The following is a 12249-nucleotide window of genomic DNA, read 5'->3' on the forward strand; positions in this document are numbered from 1 at the left end:
TCTATAACTTTAAACAGGAACAATCAAAGGGTGTGTAAACATTTTAACAGTTGAATTGTGTTTCCTGATCAACATGTGAGGAAAAATTCTTCATTTGGCAAAAAATAAGCAGTAAGAATTTAAAAGGTTAAAAAATATATATCTATACAAAAAGAACAACTCCAGAAGAAGCTGAACGTTTTAAGGTACTGTATATACTTTTGAAATGAGTTGAAATGGACAGAAATGGGGCAGAAAAACCAGAGGAAGACTGAATAGTATTCTGACTGATTAGCTGCTGTGTGCGGTAGATGAGTTGAACAGTGTGGTTTTGGAAATACTGCTGGTTCCAGTGTTCTCTGGCTCTGAGAGCCATTAGCCAGGAGCTGATGTGGTTGGAGGTCTGGCCAGCAGGCATCCATTTTAATCAGGGGTGTGGTGCTTCGCCTCAGCCACAACAAAACACATAAAGAAGCTCAGAGGTTTGGGAGTCTGGGCTTGTTTGGAAAGGTGCCTGAACAGAATCATTTCCTCCCTGATTATGCACTATTTGTACTCAAAAATGTAACAGTGGAAGATGTTTAAACATTTATAATGTATTTAGAAATGAAGGCCAGTAAATTAGAATAGCAATGAATTTATTTCAGTAATAAAAGAAATAACAAAATAAAATAATAAAAAAAAGTGGTTATGCAAGATTTTTAGATCATTTTTGACAAGGAAGGTCAGGGCTGTTTCAGCAGAAACTTTTATTTATTAATTGTATTGGTATAAATTCTTTAAATATCAAACTAGGATTTTTGTTATGTGTTACTGTATCCTCCTAAAGCAACACTGCAATTTAGAGCCACTAGGGATGCCCGACTTCTTACTTCTAGGTTATTATTATTTTTTTTTGATAACACAAGTTTTTATAAGTTAATTTAAAACCTTTTCATTATAAGTTGGTGAAAATGTTTTAACATTTGTGTGTCTGTAACTTAAGGGGGATGGTAATAAAGTCTCAGAGGAATGTTAAATAAAAGGAGAAGCACCCAGTGTCACTAAATACCTACCTATAAGACTAATCTAAAACCAATATTATTATTACAAAAGAAAGCAATCAGAGTGATCAGCCATGCAGAATACCATGCCCTAATAACTCAACTTTTTATTAGATTGAATATCTTAAAATTGCATGATCTGGTTGATCTAAACGCAGCAGTCATGATGTACAAATGCATAACCTAATGCTTCCTCACTGGTTGCAAGAAATGTTTTAAACTAGAGAATCTAGATACAGTACAACCTCAAAGGGACTGATCAGCTAAGAAAACCAAAGGTGAGGAAGGGCTGTTTACTCCTTAAAGGAGTTGATCTATGGAACGGTCGACCTGATCAACTTAAGTGCTCCAAAACTGTTCATGCATTTAAATAAAATCTACAGGTCAAATACTATGGAAAAATATAGAACACTTGAATGAAGGTTAAATAAAAAAATTGTTACATCTGAGGCATAGCATAATTTTGATTAAGTAAATTTACATTTTGTGCCTAGATGTTAACTGTCGTTGGTAGAGCGACTGATGTGCCCTCTTTGGGCATAATGTTAGATTTGTAAGTGGGGTTAGGCATTATAAGTCTCTCCCTCAGCCTAAACCCTTTCTGTCAGGCATCGTTTAGCACTTTCTATTCTTAAAAGAACACACTTTTATTGTATCATGTTTCAAATTTGTGACGTGTGCTAAACGTTTATAATTTTCATAATGACCGAAGAAAGAAAATATCAAAACAGCTTAACATGAAGATAAAAAGCTTTAGTGAAATGTGACATTTGATGGAGGTCTGTGAAAGGAAACGTGGGTCAGTTGTAACCACTGTAAACCTTTTTTTTCTCTCTAGTATCTGCTGCCAGTCAGCCGAAACAGGATGAGAGCCTGCCCAACAACAAGACAGAGAATGGACAGAGTCATGTGACCCAAAGGTAAAGCTTGATCCGTTTTTGCTTGCACTGATGTCAGACCACCATGAACAGTTTAAGGCGTTGATGCCAGGACACAAACCTTGAACATTACTACCAAACACTTGCAGAAAGTTTGGGTTTTTAGTAGGTCTGGATGGCAAACACAGAAAGCCGCAAGAATCAGGTCCTCTGTAAACAGTCTTAACACTTGAAGAATGGTCAGATTTTCTAAACTCTTCATATTTCAACACGCTTATTTGTGTAAGGCTTAAAAACATGTTATTTAACAGTAGTGAAATGACTCATCTTTGTCTGAGTCACATTGTGCTGTGTGCCTCCCCCCCCCGCAGCTTGTCGGTGGTTAATGGGCTCCAGCCCACGAGGCATGAAAATGGTCTGTCCTCTAAAGGAGATGCTGCTCCTTTCGAAGACTTTGTTCACCTCACAAACCAGGACAACACCGCCAATGGAGCGCGGGAAAAGTCTGAGAGCAGCGCGTCCTCTGAGCCCATCCTTGCTTTTGAAAGTGAGGAGTCCTTCATGAAGAAAGCGGGCCCCATGAAGCCGCAGCATGTCGCAGGTAAACAGTTTGGAAAACATTTTACAACACAAACATAAAACCCAATTAGAGCTTTATCTAAAAGATTGATGAAAATAACAGTGATCTTATATAAGAGACGAGCGGAAGGTGTGATAAAGGGAATTTGGTTGGTTGGGTTTATTACTTATATTTATATTTTTTAAGTAAAATGTTTTTGGGGGGCTGAGCAGCAGAGTTGTGTATGATTGCTTCAAATCCTCCCTAGTTTTACACACTGAGGATAGATTGACCAACACAAGAACATTTGCCGACTTACTGCAAATTGTGGTTGAGGAATGGGATGTCATCCCCAGTAGTGTGTGACCAAACATTGACCAGGGTTCTCATGCTGGCAGAAAGCTTTGGAAATATTTTCTTTCTTACAAATTACATACTTAATTCTGCAGCTCAACCTACATTCTTTTTGCACATAAATATGGCAGAGTTTAAAGAGAAATGGAGCCTTCTCAACCATAAACTATGATTGCCTAGATGTAATTCTGCTGGCTTCCTTCTGCCAAGGCATACAGGAGGGCTGTAGATCAGGGACTATGTCTCTCACTAGTTCTGGAGCGCCTCAGGCTTCACCTAAGACCTAAAGGAGGTGTGTGGGGGAGAATAAACTCTTGGCAGTTTCTGCTGAGACTCCTGCCCCCCTAAACTGGTCCCAGATAAGCAGATAAGGATGAGAGGAGTACATCATTGCAGCGAAGAAATGTTAAACCCCATCAATATGGCACCAATACCGATACCTTCACTTCAATATCGCTTCCTGAACGATACTTTTTTCAATGGCAGTTTTATAATATCAGTTTTAATCAAAATAACATTGCATTGCATATAAAAATAAAAATCTTGACTTTTATTTTTAACTCTGATTTTACAATTCTAAGTACTTTTCTTTTTTCAAACAGTTCCCAGCAAGTGACAAATCAGTGGCTAATCTCACTGTTAACATATTGAGTACCTTTTTAGTTAGCAGTTTTTCTTCAAAAAGATGAACATGTCTGGTTTCTCAGCAAGCCCACTCCTGGCTGACGGTGTCTCCAGGAGTAGGAAATGTACACTCTGAGCGTCTGGATGATAGTTGCCAAGTTTGTGCACATATTAAGTTGCAGTAACGCTAACAATGTAAACTTACCTGTTGAAGACGAGTCTTGTGATGGAGATTTTGAATCACTACGCTCCGGTTTTGTACTGCTCACAGCTGCTGAGAGAAGGTGGCTGTTCTGGCTGCGGTCCGCTCTTCTTGCAGTCAAACACTGAGCAACTTTCCACTCTTAAATTGAACCTTTAGCCTTAGCAACAATGTCATTTTTGCATATATTGCATTGCGCACTATTCGCATCAATCTTTTCAAAGTGAAGCCACACTTTTGAGCTTGGTGGCATGTTTCAGTGGTTCGACGAGGCTGGCAACTAGTTCACAACAGCAATACATGTGAATCCCTTTTGTAGGCATAACCACGTATTTTTCCAGAGTGATACAAACATGTTATCGTTACAACCAGCATGGAAACTTTACGCAGAAAGACGATGCATGTTTTGATACTCTGTAAAAACATTCGGTATGATAAAACAACCAAAGTTTGGTACCCTCCACTGGGGATGCCCTGATAAGGAGACAAAGCAGCTTTGTCTGTAGATGTAGGTGACCTGTCCCTGCTGTGAAGCATCTCTGAACCAGAGCCACAGTCAATCAAACCCACAGTTCATCGCCCCGGTGAAAGTGAGACCCCTCTCGGGAAGAAGAAGGTGCGGTACGAAGAGTTGGCTTACACTAAAAAAAGGTGGAGATGGGATATGGAAGCAGCGCTGCGGGAAAAGTCCAGGAGAAGCGGGTAGTATCTTTTTCCCGTTGACAGCTTTTATTTACCAGCTCGACTGACTCAGGCCTGGACCCAGAGGAATGCCAGAGGCGACGAGGAGCCCTATCCACAAGTGCCTCACCGCTAGGAGTTAGAAACATGAGCCCAAAGCAATTAAGCACCAAGCAATGCTGCAGTTGTATCCCTTCCAGGAGCGACGTCAGAAACAGCCTCTTCTCCACTGGATTTTAATGCTCACCTGTCACCCTGAAGACAAGCCAGAAATCATTATGACTTTCTGGAAAATGGAGGATGTCTTCTTTGACAACACCCCAGTTCTTTCCCTGTAGTCCTAATACCTTTTATCTGAACTTGATCTCACATACCTCTGCTAACTCCATCATAAAAAGATAAACACCATTGGCTTCTCGTCTTCACTCGTAAATCTGGATATGTGAGATGCTTGACCCAGCAGGACTAATACTCCAGACTGGTTTAATGTCACATTGTAACTCCACATGAGGATGGTTTATATTCAGGCCTGAATCAGAGGTTTATTTGAGCCCTTAAATACTAGCAGATGACCCTGCCTGACCCCCACATCATGGCTGTATGTAAGAAATGTGCATCACATGTAAGCTGCTTTTTACTGAAATATCTGTACATTTTGAGCCCTGCTGTGTTTTAATTTGATCCTTGTAAACAAGACAGTAAAGATTTATTAGGAATCTGCCCCTCCCGCGGCATGTTTAACATCCTTTTGCATTTAGTATTGTCAACGGGTCAGAGGTTTAAACACAGTCGTTACTCAGTTCACTGATGCCAACCTGTTATTTTGGATACAAACTGGACTCTGTTTCATCTGTTAATTCAATGATGCGGCTTCATTTGTATAAACTTTATTATTCAAATAGCAAAACACTTACTCATTAGAGACAGAGTTGCAAATTTCCAGTTATTTCAGTTTAATTTAGTCAAATTTACAAGGTGCAGTTTAGGGCTGAAACAATTAATCTTATTAATCAATTATTGAAATAATCCTAAACTATTTTAGTAATCGGTTATCGTTAAATGGAGTATAGAGACTGTAGAACATGCCTTTAGGTGACAGAGCAACCTGCCTAGAGCGGTAATTTTACCAAAATTGTCAAGAAATATGTAAACATTTTGCATTTAAGATAAAAAAACAACATTTTTGTCTGTCAATACTCCAAAGTGGACACATTTTAGTTTCACCTGGTTTAATTTAGTAAAAAATCTTCATTCAGAAACCTTTGGCTATCCGATTATTGATGATTAATTGAAAAAATAATTGACAGATGAATCAATTTGAACAATAATCCTTATTTGCAGCCCTATTGCAGTTTAATACAGTTGAAGCGGAGAACAGTTGGATTTCCTGGGCTAAGACTATAAGCACCATGACAATAAATTCAGTTTTTGGCTGCTATGTTTGGTGGCTCTGAGAGCACCGACTACAACTAAAGTCTTAAAATCCCTATAAGGTTGAGATTATTCCCACTTTCTTTTTTCTACATAGCTTCTTTTAATACAACCGTTGTTAAAACATTTCTCACTTAACGTTTAGGTAGTTTATTTGAAATTATTCTAATTAGAGATGAAGTTTAAATTTGATTATCTTCAGCTGTAGACTACAATATTTTAAATTGAAAAAGACCAACCCTTGAAATGGAAATCAAGTCAAATCTCAGGAAGCTTCACTTTTCTTATAACTTATAACTTTTCCCCTGATTTTCTCCTTTTTCTGTGCTTCAGAGGTCCTGTGACGTCTTCCAGTGTTCCTGCCGCCTTAGATTGTCCTGAACCTTGCCAACGCTCCAACAGTGAGCCGTGTGACCTGTGCCAATCATAAATATCTATGCTCTCCAAAGTTAATATGCCATTCTGAAGAGGAAGGCTCCCACAGAAGAAAGCGCACAGGATGATCGGTGCAAATGCAGCACAGATGCATCAATTTCACCACATGTAAAGATCCCAACGCCCCCTGATTCAGGACTCTACAACACTCGGCAGCATCCTTGCTTCCTACTGACTATATTGCAGATAAATAATTCATTATTTGTTCTTTAGTTATTTAACTGAAAGGAAAATATAAAGGACTGTCCACGTTTTTGTGAATACTGTAAATGAACTTTGTTTCAGAGAAAGAAGAAGCCACTTTGTGGTTTTAAAGCTCGACAAAAGGGATTCTCTTCTGCCAAGAGCAGAAAGTATCAATGTAAAACTCACTTGTCCTACAGCTTGGTTTGTATAGAGCTTCAGGAGCAGATTTTGTAAAGTTAAAGAGAAACATTTTAAATGGAAGCTGATGAAAAAACAGCTTCTCAGTGTCTACTAGCTTTGAATGATTGTATGCAAAACCTGGATGTACTAATGAAGTGTTCACATCTGTTATAAGTCATTTTCCTACAAAAGGAATTACTCCTGCTGTAGTGATTTGTTCTCCCACTCTTCTTCAAGCATGACAGTTTTCTCTCATTTACATTGAGATTCACTGAACCTGTAGGTGTTTGAAAAGCTGTAAATGTTCTGAATTTAATTTTGCTGTGTTGTTAAAATCAGTGGGAGTATTCTAAGTCTTAATAAAGACAGGCAGTCTACTCTGGGGTCTGGCTTCTTCTGTTTGTCATGGAGAGACTGCTGACCTGACATCTGCTTAGTGGTCACCAGCACCCAGCAAAATTAAATAAAATGCTCATATAATCCCTGTAGCCTCTAAAAGATTTTCCAGCACAGTTTTTTTTTTTTTTTTCTCCTTCCACCCAACTTTCCATTAATCTGATTGGATTCATCATTTTTAACAGCCACAATGTTTACCCTGATTTTTTGAAAAACCATAACCTGGTATTTTTTTATTTATAAGATTCATTTTTAAGAAGGATGTACACATGCAATCAGTTAATAATTGCAAGAGAAAATATTCAAATTACTGAAGACCTTAGTTAACTCTGTTGTAAATTAAGAACTATGAAAACTTAAGAGTAACTGATACAAAAGCTTAATAAGACAACAAAAGTTTTAAATGTCAAATGACATGCACAGTTTCATATTTGAATTCCCTCTAATTTAGGTTTCCTTTTTTGTATTAAAAGCTGTATTTTTTGCTCTTAGTTTCTCATAAGATAAAATCTATGCCCGATGCCTGCCATCTATGAAACTCCCAAACTGGATTGGTGGTCTGGTTGCAAGAAGCGACTAAAACTTTTGGCTCTAAATATGGTTTTGATTCATTAGAGATTAACTGTGCAGATAAAAAGATGCTGATGTTTTCAGTTGTAAATGTACAAAATAAGCTCAATTGATAATCACAGATTTGACAGCTAAGTATCCCCACCCCCATATTTGTTTTTACTGTTTACCCTCCAACAGTTTTCAGTTTACTAAAATAGATTCAAAAACGATATATTTTGTCACTTGGATTCATGACGAAGGGAACTTGCTCACCACGCAAAACCAAACGACGATAAACTTTATGGACATTGCAAGTGAGTTGGCTCAGCTGTCCATTTCAGTTTGGCTCTCCTTTTACACAATCTCCACAGGGGGTACGTGCCACTCCCCCCCTTCCTCCCATTCCGCTTTATTTTTGTGGCCACTGGCAAGCTTGGCACAATGTTTCCAGGCCTCTTGTCAGCTGAACACACGATTTATGTTTCCCTTCATGCAAACGCGAAGACATCCCACACTGATAATCATGCAGAACTTGCATGATTTGAATGTCTCAAAGCGGCTGTGAAATGTCGCCATGGTGTAGCCCAGGAGAACAGAGGACTATAGCTTGTTCACAGTTTGTTGTTTGAGGATGGCGTCTTAAATCTCAGTAGGCTATACTCGGTACCTTGCTGAACCACTTATACCCCTCAATCATTTTCACTTCACACTACTGGGATTTCATGAAACAGATAGCGGAAGGAAAAGAACAGTTAGTTTAATTATTTGTCAAATACAAATCTAGTATTTTCTCCACTTAAAGAATGCTGCGGTCTGCACCTCAATTCTATGTAAACTACAAGTATTTTTGATTTATCTCTCCACCAGCTTACAACAGCTACAGACTTAAACTTTAGGCATCATTTTCTGCAACTTAGATCAATCTCAGTTAGATTGGATCGAAGGTGTCTGTGAACATCAGTTTTCTTCATGCCATTGATTCTCAGTGAGGGCTAGATTACAGCATATTTCACTATTTAATGATCCTGTCAAACTTTGCCGCTCGCTGTTAGGTGATGATGCCCTCTTGGAAGGTCTCCAAGATTTTTACAGCCTCTAACACGTTTTCTTCTAGGAATATTTATTTAGCTCTATCTAACACTGACCCGGTTCCCTATTTTTGCAGATAAAAGACAAAACAAAACCCCCAAAGGATATAGCAGCCAGTTATGTTTCACCAGGGAGGCAGGTGGTGTGTTTATAGTGATATAAAACTGGCGTGGTTTGAAATTAAACGGAAATCTAACAGGGTGAGTAAGAGTATTTATGTACAATATTCTTTGTCCTTTGGGATTCAGACATCAGTTTATATTTTTATAGATATTTAATGTGCAAAACTAAAATTGAAACTCTTGATTTGAAAAAAAAAAGTGGATTTTAAAAAGTTTTACAATCAAAAGTGTAAAAGAAATAAAAACGGTCTGCTGTGTCTCTAACAGACTGCTCTTCCACTTGCTGTGCTGCCTTCATGGATTGTTGTAAATTCTAAACTTACTGTTTTCCTATTGATTTATGTTTTCAAACAATGATCCAAGAGAGGTTTAAGTTCCAGTTATTGTCTCAGGACATAACCAGGCTTTAAGCGCTTTGTCAGCTTTAACCGTGACGCCTCTGGTTTGCTACTTGGTTCAAACGATACCTTTTACTCAATAGTTTCACTCCTGTAGTTGGTTGTTTTGGAGTTTATGGGTATTAATTTAAGAATTACATTTACTAATAATTCTTAAATGTTATTATTTAAAAACATTTAGTATTTTCCTTTCACTTCAGTACTTTGTACTTGTTGATTACAAGTATTGAATTGTTGTGTAAATGTTATAAACAAACTTTTGAAGAAAATAGGATTTATTTATTTATTTTGTTCGATTTGAGAATAAAAGATGGCTGGTCATAGTAAGGCATTTCCTTTAGAGTATTAGCTGGTATTGACAATAATTTCAGCTATTTAATCTGTACCTGCATTTAAAGGCAGTATAGATTCACCCCACAAGAGGGTGTTGCTCTGCACTGATGCAGGTGATGCACTTGAACATTTCTGGGTTTAATCTTTAAACTTCTATGCTTCCCCTATAGGATTATGTCTTCAATTGGTCATGTAATAAAACTCACACAGTTCCCAGAAATTAAAAAGCAACAAAAAAATATAAAATAAATAGAAATAAAACCCTTCTTTGCTGCAGCTGAGCCGTTCGTCAATCCCTGGTAATGTGTAGCACTTCTCAGAGGGGGTTTAGGGATTAGGGGGCACTATTTTTAGGGAAGTGTTGCAGGGCAGTGCACAATTACAGAGCTGGTAGTGCCAAGTTTTAAAATACGGTCTTGGAAAAAAAAAAGGTGAAATCAAATGTGGACCAGAAAGGTGATCCAAGACACACAGATACTAAATAAATAAAGATTTTAGCTTCATCAGAATAGTCAGATTCTCCAGGGATGAATAGCAGGACCATCTGGTGTACGGGCCCTCTCCTATTAGCAGCACCTGCTGTGTCCACTCCACTCTGATTGATGTGTGCATTATCTCCTCAGCATGCAGAGAGCCGAGAAGGTCTCACCATTCTGACTGTATTTCAACTTCACCCCACACTCAGAGAGGAGCCGAGGCTCGGATAAATTGACAAAAAGAAAATCATATGTGTTCCATTTCTATTGTAGCAAGTAAGAACCTAAATGTTGTGTAACAGTTTCTTGGAGCAGAGCCTCCAGCCTCCTCTGAGACGCACACTCATAGCTTCCCCATTACAAATCTCTACACGTGAGGACTTTGAGGAATCTGGCAAATGTTTCATAACAGAAACGGCGTCCACTCAGCTACCGTTTCAAACAAGATAAAGAATGGGACCAACGTATGGGGGTCCCACTCCAGATAAGACGGCCGGTGCTACAGGCGAGCCACTATCACTGCCATCAAAGCTCAACCTCTGTTCAGTGTTTATTCTCACCCCTGTCTTTATCTGCACAGCAACAGGCTCTGGTCAAAGCTACTCTCAGATGGCAGCGCCTTATTGAAAGGCCAGAGAATGGACGGCACTCAAAGCAAATCCGGGTACGCTATCCAAGCAAGGCAACCTTTCAGCTATTGTGACAAGAGATGGCCTGATTAGAGAGCAAGCAGGAACCTCTCAGGTTAGATTATTTATACCATCCACTGGATATGGCTGCTCTTTTAAAAGTCGTTCCCAAGCCTGTATAAGGTTTCACTAAACCTTAAGTATTTAAGGAGATGGTGACCTCGTTGGATGCTTCCTGCACTCATGTCATTGCAACCCAAAGGCATTTAATGCAAATAAAAACAAGAGCAGATAAAGTGCAAAGAAATTTATTGGACAGCTAATTCATTTAATGAGAACATTTGCTTTTCACTCTCCGTCTTATATTTTAACAGCTAATAAATCAAGCCCTGAATACTGTATGCTGCTAACAATCAACTGTTAAGGCTGTTAAACCCCTTAGAAATTATAGATACACCAATTAAATAGAAATTGTTTATGATACATATTTTTGTTACATCATTTACCACTGTAGGTGAGTTAGTCAAACATATTCTCACCATTTATGCAACCAATAGCATGTTTGTTGACCCTCGTCATATTAAGTTATGTAAAAAGTCAGAAAACTATCTGAGGTACGTATACATCTTAATGCATAAATAGGAACACTTGTGAAATTTCATCATGGCTCCAAACCTGCAGCACATTTCTGTTTGGTGGTCATCATCACTACAGTTAAGCCAAGAGCTAAAAGTAGAACATACATGATGATGATGAATCTTTGTAAAAATGTCAGGGTTTCCCATATGTATTATTGTGCTTGTAGTGCAGCAGCTGAAATGTGCTAATCATTGGAGCATCATGCTACCTAGCTGAACCTTAAACACTCTTCCTTAATCAAAAAAATGTGCCAAACATGTCAATTAAGAATATGTTCACATTTAGAGATTATGCACATACAGATACTGTGCAGAGTATAAAAAATGTGCAGTGTTAACCGCTTGGAAGATTGGACTAAAGGATTCAGCCTACAACTCTGATCAAGGTAGTCAAGGTAAATCATTTTCAGAAGTTAACATCAGTGTGATGTTCTGTGCAAAAATCTGTCTCATAAGGAGTCAGATTTCTGTTTAAAATTGCCTTGAGCAATCTTAATTTTTGCTTTCTAAAAGTATTTTCCTATGAGCATTTTCTGCTTTTGTTGTTTTGGCGCTGTCCATTTATTCTACTGTATACGATGTACGTATGTGTGCAACATCAAAATAATTAGAAAGGTGGGCAAGTGTAGGACAAAGGAAGTAGTATCCTGCCTAAAAATATCCATAGCGGATGAATAGCACTTGAAAGTGAGTTTTTATTGATAATGCAGAAAAGATATGGTATCTGTGCAAATTGGATGCAAGTTCTCAGTGGTCACTCTTGCCCAATGAAAGTATGTTTTCTCCGCCCTGCATTATGAGTCAAGACTTTGTTTTCTGTCAAGATTAGGATATAATCTGCTGAAGAGACTGTTAAATAAGATCTGACCATATAGGGACACACGGAATGCAGCGTTCTTGGAAGGAGAGAAAGGTCAGATCCTCGCCAAGCAAAGATTAAAGCTGACTTTTATGAAAGATTTCCATCAGTACTGACATTGATCCCTTGGAAAACAAGATTATTTAAAGCTGCAAGTACACATACACCCATAAGAGTATAGTTTGTTTGACCCTCTCCATAGAAA

At 38.3% G+C, this 12249-nt stretch overlaps 1 protein-coding gene across 7 annotated transcripts in view; it reads left to right on the forward strand.

Annotated features, from left to right (window-relative positions):
* The window catches only part of LOC107085048 (MAP7 domain-containing protein 1-like), a 52040-nt gene extending 45096 nt beyond the window's left edge, over nucleotides 1–6944 (forward strand). For 4 of the 7 annotated variants that reach the window (XM_015375208.1, XM_015375224.1, XM_015375194.1 and 1 more), the window contains 3 exons: nucleotides 1861–1942; nucleotides 2272–2501; nucleotides 6085–6943. In XM_015375208.1, coding sequence (XP_015230694.1) covers nucleotides 1861–1942; nucleotides 2272–2501; nucleotides 6085–6095 — 323 coding nt within the window. In that variant the 3' untranslated portion in view covers nucleotides 6096–6943. Of the gene's footprint in view, nucleotides 1–1860; nucleotides 1943–2271; nucleotides 2502–6084 lie in introns of those variants that run through there. The other 3 variants (XM_015375185.1, XM_015375201.1, XR_001481248.1) reach the window with 2 other exon arrangements.
* Nucleotides 6945–12249: the final 5305 nt, after the last annotated feature.

Source organism: Cyprinodon variegatus, unplaced genomic scaffold, assembly GCF_000732505.1.
Source record: "Cyprinodon variegatus isolate N-32 unplaced genomic scaffold, C_variegatus-1.0 Scaffold6, whole genome shotgun sequence".
In the NCBI taxonomy this organism is placed as follows: domain Eukaryota; kingdom Metazoa; phylum Chordata; class Actinopteri; order Cyprinodontiformes; family Cyprinodontidae; genus Cyprinodon; species Cyprinodon variegatus.